The sequence below is a fragment of the Ursus americanus genome, chromosome 1, assembly GCF_024610735.1.
Source record: "Ursus americanus isolate L20-20 chromosome 1, mUrsAme1.1.p, whole genome shotgun sequence".
NCBI lineage: Eukaryota > Metazoa > Chordata > Mammalia > Carnivora > Ursidae > Ursus > Ursus americanus.
The window spans coordinates 2,172,951-2,194,288 of record NC_142127.1 but is presented as its reverse complement, the minus strand read 5'-3'; the positions used below and the strand labels follow the sequence as shown (position 1 = coordinate 2,194,288).

General features: G+C 58.1%; 1 protein-coding gene across 2 annotated transcripts in view; it reads right to left on the bottom strand.

Moving 5' to 3' along the window:
• HS6ST1 (heparan sulfate 6-O-sulfotransferase 1) overlaps positions 1-17,331 on the bottom strand; it is a 59,478-nt gene extending 42,147 nt beyond the window's left edge. For both annotated transcript variants that reach the window (XM_087869815.1, XM_045777663.2), the window contains exon 1: positions 16,495-17,331. In XM_087869815.1, coding sequence (XP_087725941.1) covers positions 16,495-17,021 — 527 coding nt within the window. In that variant the 5' untranslated portion in view covers positions 17,022-17,331. The remainder of the gene's footprint in view (positions 1-16,494) is intronic.
• Positions 17,332-21,338: the final 4,007 nt, after the last annotated feature.

The window sequence follows — 21,338 nt, the reverse complement described above, 5'->3', positions numbered from 1 at the left end:
AAGTCCTCAAGAACAAAACCACAGCAGGCTTCTCAGGAGAGAAGACATTTCTCTGGGTACAGTCACCCCAAGGGACCCTCAGTGACTGAGTGACAAACGGAGTCCATCCAGTGAAACCTGCCCCCAGTGGGAGTGTGTTTGGTCGGGGGGAAATTCCTCGGCTCTCCTGGGGAATGACAGGACCAAAGAGAAGACCCCGAGCACTACGCTTGGCCTTGGATGGGGCCGAAGTGCATGCAGGCCCAGCCTAGGACTCAGGTGTGACCCGAGAACCCCGTGTCTGTTCTTGCACTGGACAGAGCAGGGGTTCGGCAAGCACCCATCCCTCACTGTGGGGACAAGGGAGCACACAGCCCCCTCTTCAGCCCCTATATCACGAGCTCCCATCACATGTGATACTGGGGACCCGAACTCCACCAGCTAAGGGGGCCTCACACCCCTAATAACCCTGAGGTGATGCTCTGCTCCCCTGTCCTATGAATGAATGAAATGAATGACCAGGCTCTGGGAGGCTCTGGTCTGGCCCTTGGCTGCAGGACCACCAGCAGTCTGCCCCGCTCTCAACAAACTGCAACAAGTCACTACCAACCACAAAAATTGCTAATTCAATCTTATCTCAAAGTTGTCATCTTAAGGTAAACAGAATGAATAGCCCTCTCACCGAGGACCCTTCCCCTGGGTTCCAGGCACCCCAGCAGGCTGCATTGTCCCTCCCAGCCGCATTTGACAGATGAAGAAACTGAAGCACAGGCAGGTGACCCTTGCCTGAGGTCATACACTGGTGAGGAGCACAGTGGGGCTTAAGAAGGGCTCTGTCTCTGAAAGTCAAGACCTTATCTGTGCCAGGTCCTCAGCAAAGGGCGAGGACACATAAGTGAATCATGGTCGTCCAGCCTGTCTTGAGGGACTCCAGCTGTTGGCGGGACAGAGGCCAACAGGGTGGGGGCTGTGCTGGAAAGCAGCTCATGGCCCCTCACCCGCTCTCAGCCTTGCAAACACTGTCTGTCTGCCAGGCAGAGAAATGAGGGCTACAATGGCAAAAACACCAGCCCCCAGCAGGCAGAAGGCTGCACTGCATCTTGGGGCTGAGGACCACTGGTCTCTTCCTCCCATCCAGCAAACATCAGGTTTCTCTTTTGAGGCCCAGGCTGGGACAGCAGGAGATGTCAGACCCTGGTCTGGGCGAGCTATGCCTCGCTCTGCCAACTTCATCAGGCACCTTATGTAAAATGGGGGACTTTTTCAGGGACCCCCAGCAGATTTCAACCCCAAATTTCTGCACAGAATTACAGGCACACAAGGCATGCACCAAGGGCGGGGCTGGCGTAGGCAAGATTGCACAGGAAGGCTCTGGATTGGGAGGCTGGGACCCTGGTCCCTGACCCACCTTGGCAGTCCCCCAAGTCCCTCAGCTCCCTGGTTTGACACTGGGGTTGATAAAGTGGAGACTGCTGCCCAGGACAAAGACCAGCACCCTGCTGGAACCTGGCAGGGATGGGGCATGCTGGAGCAGATGGCGGGCTCACTCACCCGCCCCACACTGGCCTCACTGCAGGGCCTTTCCCATCACCATGTGCCATGCCCAGGAGGTGTGCTGTCCTGGAGATGACTGCCCTCCTGGTCTACCTGACGTGTGGTGGTGGTGGTGGTGGTGGTGGTGGTGTGTGTGTGTGTGTGTCTACTGGGGAGGGGTGGTGTGGGGGGCAGGGAATGTGTCTACCTGGGGGGCTGTATGTGGGGGAGTGGGCATGTGCCTCCCTGGGGGCTGATGGTGTGGGGTTCCCTGGGGCAGCCAAGTAGCTCCTGTGGCTGGAGGTCTAAAGCCCCTGCCCCAGGCCTGTCCTTAGACACCCCTGTCCCCTTCTTCCACCGTGTCTCAGGTATGGGGAGGACAGTGGTGAGGGCAGCCACAGACAGCACCCACGGTACCCTGCCTGTCATGCCTGCCTAAGAAACAAGGATGGCTGTCACTGTCATTAGCCGGAGCCCCTTTGCCTGGGAGGGCAGGAAGGAGGAAGGGAGCCCCAAGGTCCAACTGTCTGAGGAGTCTGGTCTTTGACCCCCGACAGAGCCTCCTGCAAAGCTCAGCCCTCCCACCTCTCTCCTGGGCCTCCGGGCTGCCCCTCCACCCCTCTGTGATGGCAGCAAATCTTCCTTGAAAAGACACTTCCTTAAAGTCCTGGCCTGCTCGGAAGGGGTGGGGACGGAGGGAAGGCCCAGCCACGGAGTGGAAAAATCGCTCAGCTCTTAAAGGGGGCTAGCGGGAAGGAATTTCAAATGGGAGGAAACATCCCAAAGTGCCCACCACTTGTAAGGAAAAAAGGAATTCTTGTTCCAGGATGTTTCTGAGTCACTGCTGGCTCCACAGCTCAAGCTACCGCCGGGAGCGTGTGTGAGTGTGGGTGTGCAGCATGTGTGGCTTTGAGTGCGGTGCCTCATGCAGCCTGTGGTCAGCTCTGGGAGCCCTCTAGCCTCTCCCCCTCCTGGGGAGGGGGCCAGTGTCCCCCAGGCCCACATGAATGCAGTGCCAGCCTGAGGCTACTGCTGTGAGGCGGAGGATGGCCTGTGATTGGCAGTGACATGCAGCACAGGCCACAAAAAAGGCCTTCAAACTGGAGAAGGGGCCATGCTGTGCGGTTGGCCCGAGAAAGCCCAAGACCCCTGCTGTAGCAGCACTTGCCTGTTACCTCTTCTCCTGGGTGATGTGCATGGCAGGCACGAGGGTGGGAGGGGGCTGGGAACCCAGGGGAGACCCTGTGGTTATCAGACTAGTGCTGCCAGTTGCGTATATAATCTGTGCAGAGGAGGGAGGTGAATGTGCTTCTCCTGACCTCAAGGACATGTGTGTGCAGGTGTGAGGCCTGATGGCCCGCCTGCTGGAGCCTGGCCCTCCTGGGACCCCCTGGTACCTATGGAACTTGGGGCTCCGCTGGCCTGAGGGCAAGGGAGGGCAGAGGGTCAGGCCCTCCGTGGTGCCCACTGGGTCCTCTCCCTTGATAAAGTCAAGCCCAATCAATCAGAAAACATTCCTGCCTGAGCCACGAAGCCAATCGTGTCCCTCAGGAATACCTGCCAGCACCTGGAACCCAGTCGGGGGTTGGGAACATGGAAGGCTGCCAGCCCTCCTGACCCCTCGCTGCACACTGCACGGCCCCAGTGCGGAGGCTTTCAGCTAGGCCCTGCACTCTCAGCTGGTGCTGCTGCGTCAGACGGACTCAGAGAGGTGTAGCAAGGGCAGAATGCCCGATCCCCGGCCCATGACTCCCCAGCCAGGTCCCCAGCTATAGCGTGTACTACCGTTCTAGGAAAAAACCCTGACGATACATATTTAAAACATGGCTTCCAGGTCTACCAAAAAATTTTCCATAGCTTTGAGCTTCCTCTTTGCCACTTGTGAGCTTGATCAGGTTAGCTATGGGTGACTTCTGACCCTGCCCAGGAGGGGGTACATTCCCGCAACCGTCTGCCCTCAGTAAGTGGCAGCACCTTAGGGGCAAGACCAGAGCCCATCCTGACCATCTCTCCCTCTCTGAGGACTGGCTCTAGAATGACAACTGCCAAGCAGCTGTAGCCATGGGTGTGGTTAGAGCCCAGACAGGGCTCCAGGACACCTGAGTTCAAGTCCTGGGTCTCCTACCTAAGCCACGCGACATTTGGCAAGTCACCTGGACTCTCTGGGCCTCTGCCTTGGCATCTGTCATGGGAGAACAGTGGAGCCACCTCCGAGTGACCTGGACAGTGCCTGTCCCTTGGCCCACTGATCCCTGCAGGCCAGTGCCAAGTCCCCAGCAGGGTGAGTGGGGGTCCAGGGTGCATCCAGATTAAAGCCAGAGCAAGATGTCAAAGGACCCTAACGTGGTATAACTTGGAGAAAACCTGCATCTGGCCTGGCAGATGACAGCAGAAACGCCACCCAAGGGGGTCAAGACCCTCATAGTGCCCCTGCGAACTGGAGGGAGCTGACAGTACAAGCCATGGGCGGTGCCTGCTGCCAAGACCCCTGAGCCCTCCTGCATCTGGGCTGACTGTCAGACACAGCTGGGCAGCCCTGATGGGGAAAGGCAGGGACCACGATCTGATGGTGCCCCTCTCAGGACTGCATGGAACGAGGGCTCAGAAAAAACCTGCTGAACAAATTAAAACAACTCACAAGGCTCCGTGCACAAAGCCCAGGCTGGTTAAGGCCAGGATTTCCTGTTACCTCAGCAGGCAACAGCTGCTGGCCCACAAGGGTCAGGCTCCTACGCCAGCTGGCTCTGTGGCCTGGCCAGGGCTCAGAGCTGAAGCAGGCTGGGGGAGGCCACACGTGGCTGCAGGCCATCACCCCTAGGCTCTCTGGTAACCCCCTGACCCTCCCGGGGAGCGTTTCCTCTGGAAACGACCTGCAACAGCTCACATGACGTCATGAATGGACAGGGCACTGTTCTGCAGGAGGCTGGTTGGGCTGCAATGCCACCCCTAACCCAGGCACACCATTTGTGGCACCCTGGAAGGGCCTGAACTCAACCCTGTCCGCAGCCCTAGGACGAGACCTCCATGCCTAGCACCACCACAGGCTGCCTCTGGCCTGCGGGCAGACGGACAGAGTGCCCAGAGATGGGAGGGCTCAGGCCGGGAAGCACGCAGAGAATGGGAGGGGGGGCGAGAGGGATGATAGGAGTTTGCTCAATCTTTCCACGCCAAGCAAGGCCCATCTCCCCAGCCAGGTGGGGTTCTTTGGTCTGTGGGGAGCCCCTGCCAAACGCTGAACCACTCCGTGGTTCAGACTGGGCCTCATGGACAGTGCCCATCTTCCAGACAGACGTGGTGGTGTGTGAGGGAGCCCAAGGCACTGGCTGCTGGCCTCTGCTTCTCGAGTCTTCTGCACATCTGACAGGCAAATTGAGGGCTCCACGAGGTGAGAGAGGGCCTATGCTGTGGAATGAGCCAGAAGGATATATCAGGACCCCAGGGCCTCCTAAGCAAAGCTCTCATATTCTGGGATTCTGCTGGCCTGGTGTGCATTTTGTGCCCCTGGGTGAAGCCCTGCCTGATGCCCACTGGGTCCCCTTTCCACTCAACTGCTTGAGGACAGGGTCTGCTCCCGCTCTGAACAATCCCACTACCATCCTTTTATCCACTTGGCTAAAACCTGACCACCTTTGACTTGATAAAAATGGCATTTTCCACTGGGCACACTGTCAGCCTAGCTTCCAGGAAAGTGAAGGAACAAACTTCCCCTTACGAGACTGGGCTTTCTGACTGCTTGTGTCGGATGGGTCAAAGCAGGAATTGGGAGGCCTGAACTTCCAGGGTTCCGATGGTGGGCTGACAAGCAGCCCAGACCTGCTTGCCCACCTGCCTGCCGGCCGCTGAGGGGACAGAGGAGGGGAGGAAGAGGCCTGTGCCTGGAGCTGTGGTCACTCCTCTTTGGGATGGGGGGCCCTGGAGGGCTGCAGTGGGCTCGGCAGGAAGGAGGGCTGTGGTAAGCAGCGGCCCACCTACTCCCCGGCTTTGTGCCTGCCTGGGCAGGGCCTCTCCTTACAGGGGACATTAGAAACCTCCGAATACCCCTGGGAGGCCATCTGCTCTGCACTTCCTCTGTTCCACCTGCCCTTGATCCCCACTGTACCCTGTTGGGCTCCGGAAAAGCCCATCCTTGAAGCAGCCCTGTTGTCCTTCACCATGGCGGGCAGTGTGCTGGGCTTGAACCCCATGCCCAGGAGATGCCTGGCTCTGCCCTTCCAGGTGGGGACCTGGGGGAGGGGTTAACAGGAAGCCCTGGAACCAGAGGCCTGTGTGTGAATCCCATCTCTGCCAAATGACAAATTATTTGGGCTCTCTGAACCTGGTTTTCTCATCTATGAAGTGGGGCCCCTGAGAGTAAGGCATGAGCACGGACGGCCTGGCAATGAGCGAGTGTGGCGGTCAGTGCAGTCACTCTTTGCTCCTGGCCTGTGCCCTCCAGGTGAGGACACCCGCTTGTCCTGCTCCCCAGCCAGCACAGCATACACCCTGGAAGCAGGGTACACGTGGCACAGCAACTTCACTTCACACAAGCCCCCCTCCGCTAGTTGCAGTCTGGCTGGAGGACCTCCTCCTGCTGGTGCGAAGTCCAGACAAAATGCCACCCGGCCACACTGCTCTAAGACGACAACCTCATCCTGCCTCTTGCTGCTGGGGTGTAAATGCCGGACTCCGTGTTTGCTGGTCCTCCTTTCCCAAAGACACCAATGCTCCAGAAAAGTAAACATTTACACGTGAGGCTCTCAAGCTCGTAACTCAGAGGGGAGCTGCTCACCGCTGCCTATGTTTGTTCTTGGGGCCCCACGAGCCCTGTGGTGGCAGGGGCTAATTCTCAGATGGACAGTGATGTATGGGCCAATCCTCCCAGGCCAACTGGAGAAGTGGTCTAGAAGCAAATGCTGCACATATGGGGCTGGGGCCATGTGGGGCTAAGCGTGGGTGGGGCACATTCTAAGGCCCAGGGATGACGAGAGAAGGGTGCAGGAACCTCATCCACAGAGGAAGGCCGTGCAAGGACTGACCTGGGTGTGGCTGCAGCAGACAGGGACCAGGCACCAGACTGGAGGCCAAGGCAATGGTATCTGGCTCCTCAGTCAGGCTGGGGAGTGACACGGGCCTTGCTCTGGGGAAGCCCTACCTAGGTTTCCACTGGATAGGAAGGAGGCTCTGGTGACTTCAGAGCCGTAGGTTCCAGGCTCTGGTTTTGACTGTAGGATCCTCTTCCCAATCCAATCTCACAGGGACCCCAACCACCGGGATCTGTGGGTGTGAGACGACAGGCAGGAGGACTGCGTACTTGTTTGACCTTCTGGGCTAGGCTCATGCAGTGGCTGTCCAGGTGCTGCTGAGGGCTTCCAAGGAAGGCCCTGGGGGTATCCCTGCTGCAGGAAGGATGGCTGGTTAGTCCGCCATCTGTCCATCTACTCAATCTTCTGGGCTTCTGGCTGAGCTCCACCCACAGGGGATCCCACAGGGGTTCAGACATGGGTAGGCCTCCATCCCCTGCACGTGCACTAAGCGCCACAGGCTGGAGGACAGAGGCCTGGCCCACACCAGTGCAGGCATCAGTAAACCAATGCTCCGGACGACTTGTAATATGCAAGGACAGTAGGGAGGAGAGGCCTGGCGAGCACAGCACCCACGGAACTCCGTACCAGGAGGCGCGAAGAGGACACACCACCCCTCAGGGCAGAGAACAGCCTGGACACACAAACAGGTAGGTGGCGGGGAGGACACCTGAGTGGTGGTAGCCTTGTAATGGATGCCTGTCTCCCAGGGACAGGCGCTAAGACCACAGAGGTCCATCTCACAGCGGCTGGCCTGGCAAAGATGACAACGTCTTACAGGCCACATGGCAGGGGCACGTCAGGCATGGTGTGGGGCATGAACCTCAGGCACGGCGTTGGGAGTCTGAGGAGCCAGTCTGGAGAGCACCAGTCATATCCAGTAGGGCTGAGCATGGACCACCTGCCCTCCAGCCCACTCCTAGGGACACGTGAGGAGGGGTGGCCAGGCCTGGGCACTGCCACCTGGTCTGTGAAACGTTACGCCTGTCTGCTCTGGGAACAAAGCAAGGAAAAAAAAGAGATGTGTCTAGACAAACTTGATGTTAAATCCAGCAGTCAATGAATTAAATATGCATGTCATGGACCAACATGGATAAATCTCAACAACAAGGCTGAGTGGAGAAAGCAAGCTGCAGAAGGTCAAGTACAGTCTGACGCAGGTTCTGGAAAGCACGTAAACAGTGCTGGGAGCTGTTTAAGGGATACACGTCTGCACTGAAAATATAAAAAAGCGTGCCGAAAACCATGAAATGCACACAGTGGTGAGGGGGGTGGATGGCAGAGGGAAGCCGCAGCAGGCTGCCTTGGTGCCCCTGTTTTAACCTCTCAGCCCGCAGTGAAGACAGAGGGACTGGTGGCACAGATCACGGCCACCACCAAGTGAAAACACGGGCCTGCCACATCACACCCATCAACACCTGTGGGAGGGTGAGCACGGCCTGGGGCTTCCTTGACATCCAGGGAGGAAGCACGGCAAAGCCCTCAACGGGAAGGAACAGGGTGGCCAATGCCACAGCCCGGGGTGAGCAGGAGACCCCCATGCCCGAAGTACAGCACGTCTCGGGTCGTCATGTCGGCAGGCCAGTGATGCTTGGTGGATGTCCCACATAATGGGACCCTAGCTACCGAGACTTTGGTGACGTAAGGAAGCCCCTGCTGGCCCTCAAGCTGACGACAGGTGCCAAATGCCTCGCTGGCCCTCAAGAGCCCTTTCCTGTCCACAGAAAGAGGGGATGCACTGTGGACTCTTGTAAAAAAGAGTCTCCAGCACCAGGCACAGTTCCAACTACTCCCCTCTGAGGCAGGCACTGTCAGTATGCCCATTTTACAGATGGGGAAACCGAGGTCACAGAGCTTGTGAGTGACAGAACCAGGATTCGACCCAGCTGGTCCGGCTCCAAGCCCAGGCCCCCACCCTTGCTCTGCTGTCTACCCTGACCACCTGCTGTTCCCGCTCTCCCACCTGCTTTGAGCTGTTTCCTCCTGCTGGCTTCTTCGATGCTGGGTTGCCGGCATCGGCCGGCAAATGCCGGACGGCCTTTGCCCTTACTTACCACAGTGGGCAGTGAGAAGCTTACAGAGCTCACTACCTGCTGGGGTCTGGTGGTCCGACGCCTCCTGCTATGCCCAGGCAGGCAAGGGCAACAAGGCTCAGAGAGTTCCAGGCACATCCTGGTCCCAGACTAGTGTGACTCAAAAGCTCAGACGTTCAAATGTCCGCCCTGGTGGATTGCGGCAGTCTCCAGAGACACTGGAGTCCCCAGCTCCTGCCTGGCCACTGACCCCCTTCAACTCTACAGCTTTACAAACAATTAACTCTGGAGTTTTAATCTCTCTAGTTACTATCTTTCTAGACAATTATTGATTTGCTGTGATCCCCCCCCCCCCCGTTGCGCCTTTTAACGTTCCCCATGTAAACACATGGAGGCAGCCGCGCTGCTTACACGCGGCCCTCAAAGCCAGGCCAGATGCGCAGCTGTCGGGGGCTGCCTCTCACTGAAGCCCCAGCCCCGCCACCACAGCCAGCCTCACGCTGGGCTGCGGCAAGCCACTGACAGCCCGCTGTACACCCGAGGGCCTGAGCCTCGCTCCTGGGCCGTGAGGCCTGTGTTCCACCTCAGACCACAGAATTCTAAAGGGTTAGACAGCGGGGCTGGAAGGACTACACAGTCACAGGAGGTCATGGATAACAAGTCACTGGTTCCTCTAGAGAACCGAATGACAAACTCCATGTCCCCATTTTTGAGATAGGGAAACAGACTCAGACCTAAGGTGAGAGAGGCTGCCCAGGGGGCTCCTCTCTCCTCCTCTGGTTCCTTGTGGAGGCCCCGAGCTGCTGCCTAGACCCTATGAAAGGAACCCAAAGTCCAGTCCCACCTGTCTCCAGCCTCACTGGGGCCTCGGAGCCCCGTCTACATAGACAGGGCCCATGAGCTCCTGTGGAACTGGGGATGTCAGTCCCCATAGGCAGCCCTGGTGAACAGAGGCCCCAGACCCAGGATGGCTGGCTAAGTGAATGAAGGACCAGCAGCTGGGGTGAGGGCAGGGCTTGCAAGTGGTCCAGGTGCTCTGGAGGAAGCCTCACGGGAGGTGGAAGCAGACAGCACTGCAGGGAAGGGCGGCTGGCTGGCCTGCGGGGCTGTGCCTCCCAAGCAGAGCTCCTAGCACCCAGAGCTGGACGGAGCCTGGCCAGGCGCAGTGGGTGGCCATGGGAGAAAAGGGCTGCCCCAGCTGGTTTCTGCTCCCCCATCAAGGAAAACAGGCCCCAGGCCCAGGCTGGGGCAGGATGTGTGTAGGCTTCAGTGGCTGGACAGCCTACACCTACCGCCCACGCAGCTGATCCTGCTGTCCTCTAACAGCTGCCCGTGACGGGCAGCCTGGGATCAGCACGCTAGTTCTCCGGTGTGTGGCTATGTGCGTACCACCCTTCCAGGGTAACAAGCCCTCCAAGCCAGGGACTTGGGACACAGCCACACCAGGAACCCTGCGAGGACAGAGAAATCAGACCACAGGTCCTGCAGCCCAAAAGTGACAGGCCTACACTCAGGGGCAGCCTGGACACCAGCGCCTGGGCCTCTGTCTGTAATTTTGTAGCTGGGATAGCACCTCCCCCAGGGGCCCTGGCAAGCCAAACAGAGAGCAAAAACTTCATAGGAAGAAAAAGAGCCAACGGAGTTCTGGAAAAGGCAAGACCAAGAGTCTGGAGAGACAGAAAGTTTCCCGCAAACACATCTCCTCATCTGTGAGTGCTAGCAAGTGAGGCCGAGGTACAGGCCTCAAGGAAAAGGAGAGCAGGGTTGCCAACGAGCAGTGTCCACGTGGTTCTAAATAATTGCTGAAAAGTACTCGGAAACCATCTTCTCAGGAGAGAGCCTGAGCACCCTTCCCGTTTCTCGTCCTTTCCACAGACCAGCTGAACCGTGTCCTAGCTGGAATCACACAACCCCTCCAACAGGACGAGGTGGCAGGCTGGCGGCTGCAGGTCCTCAGGACCACCTGGGGACAAGCCGGGCACGTGGGAGCGGCAGCAGGGGGCACCTGCCAGGCTGCGCTGGAGGCCCCTGCGAGCTGCCACAGATGGCTGCCAGCAGCGCCATCAGCAAACCTTGCTGGTGCTACCTTGCCAGAGCCAAGAGGATGTGGCCTGATTCTTGTCTTACTGCTACTCTGGTGAAGGCCGCCAGATGTTTTCCAGGAAAGTGGAGACACAGGTCTGCATGTGAAATTGCCCGTGTCTGCCCAGGGTCTTGGAAGCTGCATGTGCTAAACCTGGCTGGTCTGACTGAATGGTTGGCTATTGTTCTCACCCACAGACAGTCTTCCCGGCTGGGGGTGGGGGCCGGTGGGGGGGCAGGGGGAGGGGAGCTGGTGTAGCAGAGGGCTGGAGGGGCACACAGGCTTCAGGACAGACAACTCAATGTCGGCTCCTGGCTCGCTAGGCTGAGGGACTCTGCCAGTTCCCCAACTTTTCTGGGCCTTGACCTCCTTATGTAGGAAATTGGGACAATTGTCATGTGCCTGCATCTTTGGGGTGGTGGGGCCAAATGAGATGACCCATTCCAAGTACCCACTGAGTGCTTGGGGGACAAGAGCCAGCCTCCTTTTTGCACCCTGGCTTCCTCAGATTTGGGTCCCATAGCCCACCACCTCTTTCCTTCAGACCCCAAATGGTAGAGCTGTACCTGGCTCTCTGGGCAGGGCCAAAAAGCAGGCATCTGTGACCACATGAGCAGGTGTCTGGGGTGACTGGGCATAGCCCCTCCCCAACCCCTGAAGTTTAGACCACCCCTAAGGATGCATGCACCAAGCAGGATTTTTTGATAAAAATCAGAGAGAGACACATTCTGCTGATTTAAGAAAGAAGTCTTTTTTCAAACCCACACCACTATTCGACACCAACAGGAATGCCGTTGAAGCAGCACTCAAATACCACATGTGCAACATGGTAAGGCACAGGCCTTCCGAAAAGTAACTGCACACTTACAGTGACAGTATTTGAACCTTCAGACCTTTCAACGCAGAAGTTCCACTCCTAGGAACTTACAAAGGACATCAGAGCTATGCAAAACATCTATACACAAGGACATCCACTCCAGCACACTCACAGGAGCCAGAAACGGGAAATCTGCATGTTCAACAACACGGCAGAACTAACAACGCACCCAGAGAGGGGTCGTCTGCAGCTACTAAAATATTAAGTTTTTAATAAGAAGGAACAACATTTATGGAAAATTTACATTATGGTTTCAATTATAGTAAAAAAAAAAAAAAGCATGTGTGAGGAATACAGTCAGTTTTCTTTTATGTTTTCCTCCCAATTATCACATAATCATTACAACAACAAAAGGATGAGATGTGAAAGAAAAAGAGTTAGGGTCCCTTAAGGATGACAAAACCAGGCCTCAGCTGACCGGCTGACCCCCTGCCGCTCCCCGAGTACAGCAGCTAAATCTCTCACGCCGCCAACTGAGAAAGAAAGAAAAAGACAAGGGGCCTCACAGGCCCCACCGGTAGGAGCTGCGCCCCCTGGGAAAGGCTTTCTGACCCGGGAGCAAACAGAGCCCAGATCAGAGCCAGCCGCACTACAGCACAGTGGCCCAGCCCACTCCTCACAGCCCCAGGTTTTACAAGTGAGGGGCCCAGAAGCACAGGAAGCCCTGGTCTTGCGAGTCCTCGGTGCTTTCAAGAAAACATGAGTTATGTACATAATTTCACAAGCCAGAGCACCATTTAACATAATTGTCAGTAAGCTATTTGAAAGTTTGCCTTCTCATGCATTTGCCTAAAAGGAAGATGTGTTTTGTTTTGGCTATGAATGAAAATCTAATTGTGAACACCTTGACCTCACATTCCCCTCATCTCCATGCAAGGCTTCCCTAGGTGAGTCAGGCCATGGTGGCACCCCAACCAGGTCCCTTTGGTGGCTGGGCCCCAACCATGGGTTCCCGTCACGTGCTCTAGGTAACATCTGCCCTAGTGCAGGCAAATGTGGGCTCTGTCCCCTGATCACATGTAAGACAGTAATTGTGAAAGCAAGTTGGACATTGTCGAGTGCCACAGAAAGAACTGTTACAAAAACACCCCAATCTTCAGTGTGCCCAACCTGGCTGGGCCCACTGAGGGGCCCCTGAGGCCCTCTGGGACCAGCACTGCACTCAAGGCTGCCGCTGCATCTCATTCACTAGAGGAATCATGGAGGGGCACAGCTCCTGGAGAGGGTGTGGGGCCAAGAAGAGAGCATTCTAGTTGGTGCCAACATGTGGGCATCTGGCTACTGCCAACATGCTGTGTATACCAGGATGGCCAAGGGCATCTAAGGGAACAGGGTGCTGCCAGGGAAGGCTTCCTGGAGGAAGGGGCAGCAGAGCTGAGGCTGAAGGGAGAGGAGCCAGCAGGGGAGTGGGGCACGCTGGGGCAGAAGGCAGCAAAGGCTCAGCTGAGAGCACTGGCAGATTTCTGGAACACTGAGGAACTCAGGATAGTGGAGGGTACATGACCAGAAATGAGACTGGGGATTGAGAGGGTACAGGCCATCGATTCTAGGGCTCCCACACAGCAATATCAAAGATGCTGAGAACTCACCAGGGGTTCGTGGGGGCCCTGCTGCAGAGAGGGTCTGGCTGAGCCCAAGACCCCATGGCGGTGGCCTGGAAGCCATACTGGGGACCCAAATACCCCTGGTGGCTCCAAATGAAGCCTACACAATTTCAGGAACATTTCCAAGGCCACCCAGGCCAGACTCAGACCATGTCTCTTCTTCTGCCCCCTTTAAGGCAGATGGGGAGAGGAAGGAGAGACATTTTGGCCATTAGGAGCACCATTCTGACTCTATGAAGTGACAAGGAGCATGAGGTGCAGAGACACTAACCAAAGTGGCTCTTGGCAACAGCTGGCTGGCCACGTGCCTGCTGCCTGTGGGCAGCCTCACTATTGCAAGGTCAATCCTTCCTGGGGGCCTTTCAAGCACATTGGCTGATGCTAGCAGGTGTGGCAGCCCCCTCAGTGGACACAGGCCATAACAGGGACTTACTGATGCTCTGCTCACACACCTTTTTCTCTCTTTCACCTTAGGAAGTACTAACTACTGCTAGAAGTTGCAAACTGTATTCCAGGAAGGTACATCTCCTCACCTTGAAGTTTGTCACCTCAACACCTGTCCAGCTTAGAACCCCCAAGGCTGATGAGGTTCTGGAGCTGTGGAAACCCCCACTCCACTGAGTCACAAGGCCTGCCTCTCTTAGGCCCCCAGTACTGCAGACACTAGCACTGGGAGCTGGGAGAGGCTTGGTGGAGCTTCTAGAAGCATTCCTCATGGCCAGGAAGCATTCATTCATGCCCTGCAACATGCTTGGCTCTGGGGACCAGGGAGGAAGGAAAGGTCCTCACCCTAAGCTCAGACCCCCAGGGACCCGTCCGGATGGCTCTTGGAGCCAGGCCCATCCCCTCCTCAGTTACCCAGCCAGGTGGTCACTCCAGCACCCACAGGGACATGGGGGAGGGCAAGCCCTGGTCTGCTGGAAGGAGGGCAAGGGTGACATCTGGAGCTCCTGAAACCAGGCATCCCATGGAATCTGGGCACTGACAATATTCGTCCAGAGACATGCTCGGTTGCTGGGGCAGGTGGGAGAAATGTATCCTGACCTTCAAAGCACCCTGGTCCAGCCCCAGACTAGGGGAACACTCAGCAGGTGAACCTCGGTCAGATGGGCTTATAAACACACAAAGCCAAGATTACCCTGGCCTCTTAGGGAAGCTTATTAAAAAAGCAATCTACCCAACGCCTAGAACAGAAATGAAGGGGGCGGGGAGAACAGCACAGAAGCTGAAGCTCTGTCACCTGCCTCACGGTACAGCCCACTCCCAAAGTGGACAGGAGAGGGAGGGCCTCCTGAGGGCCCCGGAAACCCCTCCTGCACCTGGCCTGCATGCTGCTGAGCTCAGCAGTTTCCAGACAGAGGGGCTGGCAGCCCACCACAGCAAGAGGCATCCAGCTGACTAGGCACGGCATTTTCTATTCCTGCTATACACACCCACCCTGAGGAGGGGGTGCTGGGCCTCCCTTGTGTAGCACCTGGGGGCCCTGTCTGCTCCACTGGGTCTCCCGACTCTTGTCTGTAAGGGTGGTGGGGCCTCCTGCTCTGGTGGACAGACCCCAGAGAAGGGAGATCAGAGGCCCTTCATCTTGGTGACCCAAAGGCAAGCAGCCTCAGGAGATAGGCTGCGGAAGGAGTGTCCCAGTCTTGGCAGCCCCCAGAACAAGTTTTGCACACTGTCCCCTCTGGGATTCTCCCATGCTAATTCCCTCTGGCAGACAGGATGGTGCCTACCCCCATTCCCACTCCTGCAGGCAGGGAGGTGCCCACCTGGGCCTATTTGGGTTGGTCAGTGCCCAGTTCTGGGGGACTACAGTCCTGGCGGGCCAGCAGCTGCAAACCCCAGACTTGGCTCATGGGGGCAAAAGGGTGGGAGGTGGGTGCTACACCAGGAAAGTACACCCATGCAGAGAAGACTAAGTGCTGAATAAGAAGCAAGGCTTTAAGGGTTTTGGGGTGGTAGATCTGTTACTAGTGGGGCCTTAAGAGACTTGGAACATCACCTCGAAGGCTAGGAGCTGCCATCTGGGGGCAGGGAGTGGGGCAGCCAAGGGAAAGTAAGATGACCTCTGCCCCAGCTCTAGGGCCCTAATTTCCTGACAGTCCAGGAAAGACCAGAGTAGGAATGAAGAGCTGAGCAGGCGAGCAAGGCCATGGACCGCGTTTAATTGTGGACTGGCCAGATCCTCAACCTTTATCCCCCAAACACACCAGGGACCCTGTCCCTGCCTGACCCAGAAGAGTGCCAAGAAACACAGCTACACGGCTCACATAAGCTCCTCCACCCCAGCCTGTCTGTAAGTGCAGTCCTAAGACAAATATAGAAGATAGACAAAAGACAGGGAAGAAGACCTCACTCCTGGCCCTTCCCAGCCCAGATATCATGGGGAGAAGGCCCCCAGGGCACCAATATGAACAGGATAAAAGAATCCGAATTTTAACCACTGGAAACCCAGCCTGCCTTCTAGGTTGGGGTTACAAAGTGTTTCCCAGGAGTGCTGCGCCCCCCCCCCCCAGGTCAGCCCTGTGCCTCCAACCTCCAAAGAAATGGGGGACCCCCTAAGGAAAGTGTCTGGTTGCATAGGTACCCCTGACCAACTCAGCTCCCTCAATCTAGCTGTTCAGAGGGAGCTTGCAACCGGTTCTGGCCCAACTGGCGAGGGCTGGCAGCACTGCCTCCTCCCGGCCCCCAGGCCCAGGTCACACTCAAGCCTTTGTTCTACCTGCATACACCGACAGGCAGAGCCCACCCCCTTCCCTGGCAGCTCCTCCCCAGCCCTCTCCAACTCGGCTGGGGGGCGGGGAGCCTCACAGGTGCAAGGGGAGGGGCACTTCACTTCTTTCACTTCTGCTTCAGGTGTGTGTGCGTGGCCAAAGTAAGCGAACACTCCCGATGGGCTACACACGCAAAAGAACCCACTTTCCCGCCCGACGACACCAGGCTAGCCCGGACGCACAGCTGGGGTGGGCCAGATTTTACACTAGGCCCGCGGTGCAAGACAAGTGACGGCCCTGGGACAGTGCGCTGTGACCCGAGGGAAGCCCAGGCACTGCGCAACCTGGGCGCCGGGGGTGGTGGAGGGGAAAAGTAGAAAGGCGAGGAGGAGGAGAAGGTGAGAATAGAGGGCAGGGAGACAACGGGCTGCAGCGGACGAGAGCTCCGGGTGCCCAGCAGGTCGGGAGGGGGTCCAGAGCGGCTGCGGCGAGTGGGGGCCCCGAGAGTACAGGAGAGAAGGGCAGGGAGGGCAGCGCGGGCCCAGGGCAGCCCGGCGGGGGCACGGCCCGGGGCTGCGGCCTCCAGCTGGGACTCCGTCGCTCCGGGCGCTCACCTGGGCGTGCGCAACGCGGCGGGGTCGCGACGGTCCAGCACGCCGGGCACGCAGTTGGTGAGCTCGGTCCAGTCGGCATGCAGCCCGCAGCTCCAGCCCGTAGAGAAGCGGGAGAAGAGCCAGGTCTCGCGGCGGTTGGGCCGGTAGCAGGTGCACTTCTTCTGACCCGGCCGGCAGTCGCAGGGCACCTCGAGGCGCACGTTCTGCACGAGGTGGCGGCCGAAGGTGGTGCCACCGGTCTTTTGGATGTGCAGGAAGACGATCACATCGTCGCCCTTCATGTCGAACCGCAGCGAGCGCTCTAGCTCACGCACCGGGAAGTAGTACTTCTTCTCGTAGTGCGGGTCGGGCGTGGGGAAGAGGTCCAGGTCGTCGGGCGGCGCGCGGCCCCCGGGCGCGCCCAGGCTCAGCCCCGGGCCCGCGTACTGGTACAGGATGAGCATGAAGCACGCCGAGCCCGCCACCACCAGCACGAACTTGCTGGCGCGCTCAACCATGGTCCTGCCGCCGGCGCGCCGCCGCCGCATGTGTCACCATCGCCGGCGGCCCGGGCGCGGGGCGCAGGGCCTGGGAGGGCGGGGGGCGCGGGCGCAGTTGCCTCCGCCGCCGCCGTCCGCGCTCCGGCCCGGCCCAGCCCGACTACTCGGCGCCCAGGCCGCCCGCAGCGGCGCGGGCCCCGGCCCTGCGCGGCGCCATGGCTGCTCTCTGCCCGGCCCCGGCTCCGGCTCCCCGGGCCCGACCCCGGGCTCGGTTCCGGCTCCGGCCCCGGCCCGCGCCCCCTGCGGCCCGGTGCCGGCCACTCCGCTCCGCACCGCGCCGAGAACGCTCTGCGCCGCCCCGCGCGCCGCCGCGTCTCCGCAGTCCGCCGCCGCCCCGCCCCGGCCCGCCCCCGGTCCGCCCCCGCGGCGCCTCTTGCCGTCGCCGCCCGCGCCGATCCTTGGCTCCGCCCCCTGGAGCTCTCGAGGCCTCAGGCTGGTGCTGGGTGCTGGGACCGGGTCTCTGGCCATGGCCAGAGCGCTCCGAGGCGGGCCGCCGCCGACTGGGGACTGGTTCCTGTCCGCGAGTCGGAGGGAGCGACTGGGAAATTGGGGAACAGGGCTGCGGGCGCCCCTTCTGGGCTAGAGCGGGGCGTGCAGCAAACAGCACCCTGGCCCTTGGGTCCCCCTCCCCCCAAGTCCCGGCTGCGGTTGGAATGCCCCTTCCGCGCTTCTCCGGAGGAAAGCCACTGACTGACCTTGCACGCTGGGCGCTCTGAAGTTGCAAATGCGAAAGGACCGGGCTGCGATTGGTGGGACCTGGGGGCGGTAGGGCCCGGGCGAGGGGAAGAGAAGCGAGGGCTGGGGACGCAGAACCCGGGGCGCGCGGCCGCGATCGGTATGCTTCTGCCCCATGGCTTTGGGACAATGACCCAGAGCTCCCCTTGGAGAGATACTAAGGTGTCCGTCCGCAGAGGCCTACGACCCAGCTTTACGCAGTCCCTTCTTCTTTGAAAGGAATTTCAGCGAGTGTGTATTTTTTTCTTTATGATTATTATAGCCCCAATGAAAAAGTTATGACGAGTTGAGCCAATATTTAAAATTGTGAAAGTCCATAAAAAATTTCCAACTTCCAGCTTTGGTAGGTCGGTCAGAGGATCTGGCAGCCCTGGGCCTGTCCTGTTTTCGGGTTTTCGGTGGCGCCCTCACGGGTGCCTCGGGCTTCCCTGCCCTGTCGCCCACTGCCTGCTGAAGGCCTTCCAGCTTGGGCCAGGTGCCAGGCTCCTCATCAGAAGGCCCCCCACCTGGGTCCTGCGGTGAGGGTAGGCCACGCCCCAAACGCAGGGCCCTGGCCCTTGACTGTGTTCAGAGGCTGTGGCACCTCCGTGGAGAGGTGAAAGGGGATGTGAAATGACCTGCCAGAAGAGCACCTGGGATGGGTTCAAATGCTCACATCATCCCCTGCAAGGAGCTCCCCGGGTTTCCTTCTGTGCGGGTCCTGAAAGCATGCCGGGGTGGGGGGTTGGGAGGGGAGGGTTCATAAGGGCTTATTGTGCCAATTATGTGTCAATAAACTTTTAAAAAATAAATCACACCAGAAAGCCCTCTTGGAAGCAAACCCAGAAAACGGGAAAAACCACCACCCCAAAACCCAACCAAGAGGGGAGCATTTAGTTTTCAAAAGGGGCTGAAGGAACATCAGCTCTGGACAGACCCGTACAGCACCCTGAACACAATACAGAGTGACCTAGAGCTGCTGGGGGTGAGGTTGGCGAGCGCACTTGTGAGCCAGGAGCCCAAAGCCCCTGTCCAAACTGAAGCCGCTTTAAAACTGACCCTGGCCCAGGGAGGCCAGGGGGCATGGCCAGACTTCCCCCGAAATGATTCAATCTTGCCAGGAACGGGGGCTGGCGCGGTGGTATGTCTGGAGGTGCCCGCCTTTGCCTGCAGTTACTGGACCTTTTTTTTTTTTTTTTTTTTGGCTGAGGCCTCAGGAGTCTCCCTTCATGGGCCTGAAGGCAGCAGCCCAGACATGGAGAGCAGAACCACCCTGGGTCTAACCACTAGGCCGCTGTACCCAGACGGCAATCTTCTACCAAGTAGTAAGTCATAATTGAGGCTGCTCTTTATCCAGAACTACTGGGTACTAGGCACTGCAGGTGTGTCACTTCCAATCCCATTGGCAAGCCTGTGGAGTAGACTGTGATACCCATTTCACAGAGTAGAAAACTGAGGTTCAGAGGGGTGAACAGAAGGTCACATGGCTGACCGGCGGTCTCTTCTCTCTGGGCGCTACTTCTGCTTGACCCACAGCAGCAGGGTGGATAAAGCTTGAGCAAAAGCCTGTCCCATGGGCACCCTCATCGCTTGAGGCCTGAGCATCTGGGCCTGGCATGGAGGCGACAGGGTGGGCCAAGCTCCTCTTCCTCTTATGACAGTCAACATTCTGATCCTGGGCTGACTTCAGAGTCCAGCCCTTTTTCATCCCTGTACTCATCTCAGCTCCCCCACACCAGATGCCAAGGCTGAATGGGGGCCGTGAGCAGGTCTAGAGGGGCCACTCCTCAGCTCCCAATGAGTCTCTGCTGCCAGATAGGGATGTGGGTGCAGAGTGTTCAAGAGAGAGAGCTGAAGTTTTATTGAAAGGCCACTGAACCCGTCTGTGCTTGGCCTAGGGTCCCATCTTGTGACAGTCTCACTGTCCCAATGGGGAAACTGAGGCCCAGGTGCTTCCCCCAGGGAAGCTGTTTAATCCAGCTTTGTACTTGCCAGGACAGCTGATAGGGAACCCCCTATTTAGGCAGGAAAACTTTTATTCCTAGAATTCTCTTAGGAGGAAGAAAATCTTCCTAGTTGCCTCCAGGATTTTACTCAATTTTCCTCTTTGATTTAAGTGCCGCACTTGCACTGTGAGACCCCAAGGCTGTAAGTGATTTTCTCGTATCTCCAAGTCAAGTCAGATGAACCACTGATCCTAAAAGTCAGCCGACATTTGGGAATAGGATAGAATGCTGCTCTCTGGCTAACCCTTGCCGGCTGGGGGCTTCCTCAGCCTACTGTGTGTGTTGAGCCCACTGTGTTATCCTGACAAATTGACAGAAACACACACATTAAAAAGCAGTAGTGGATTTCAAGTGAGGTCCCAGCACAGCAGAGTGCCTGGCACGCAGTAGGTCCTCTTCCCTTGCTGTCTGCGTGCTCTCACTGTTTGACCGGTGGGTAGCCAAGGTTTCCCACAGTCCTAAGATTGCATGTGAGTATAGGAAGGCTATTTGTTTGCTGGAGGCAGCGCCCAGCCCTGAGTATTTTCGGAGTTCAGAGAAAAGCAATTGCAGCTCTTCTGCTCTGTGACTATCTTTGTTCTCTGAATATCCATTTAATAAATTCTTTAATGTATGATCTCTGACTTAATGCTGAAGAAAAAGAAAAGAACACGGCTAGTGGTAGGATGCCCTGATCAAATAAAAACAAGTCATTGTACTTCTGCTCCGGGAAAGTTCAAGCCCCGATACAATTTCGGCTTTGGTAATGAAATGGAATTTCTTTTGAATCTAAAATAGCCTCAGAACACAAACGCAAGTTTTCCCTCCCTAGCCGCCACCAGTCCTCAGAATCTGAGAACCAGGAGATCAACCCGCGACGCTCCTCCCTCCCGGGCGTGCAGTCCCGTGGAAGGGCGCGCGGGGGCAGCACAGCGGCCGCCGGCCGGCCGGCGCCCAGCAGTTGACATTGCAAGGCTGGGGGATTTTCCACACTTGATTCTCTCGTTCTCTTTCGTCCGGTCGCCCATTGTTGTTTCCGAAGGGGTGGAGGACGGCAGCCGCGCCTGTCCTCAGAGCCTCCTCCGGGGATGGCTCCGATTCCCACGGCGGGGCGGAGAGAGGGGTTTTGTTTGGGGACAAACTTTTAAAGCGGACTTTGGATCGCTGCGGACGGCGTCGCCGGCTCTGAGACCCACCCGAGGGGCCGGCCGTGGGCCCGCAGGAGGCCTGCGCTGACCCCAGTGGCCGCCCTACGGGGACCTGGGGGCGGGGGGGGGGGCGCCAGGGCCCTGAGCCAGGCGACTCGTGGCCACTCTGGTTTAACCTGGGCGCCCTTGTCTGTGGAGGCCCATTTTTCCTGGGGGTCCGCCCTTTTCCCTTGGTGCCCCCTGCCTTTCTTTCCCCTCCACTCTGTACCCGCTGCTCCGGTCTGCTGGAGAGTCCTTCCCACCTGTCTGAGGTCTCCTCCTGCACGAAGCCCCCCTCCTTCTCCCAGCAGACCCGTCCGTGACCAGGTGCCTGTCCTCCTGCTGTATCCCTTGTTAGCACCACAGGCTCTGCCGACTACCCCGTTCCCCCCACCCCAGCCCTACACAGAGACCCGCCC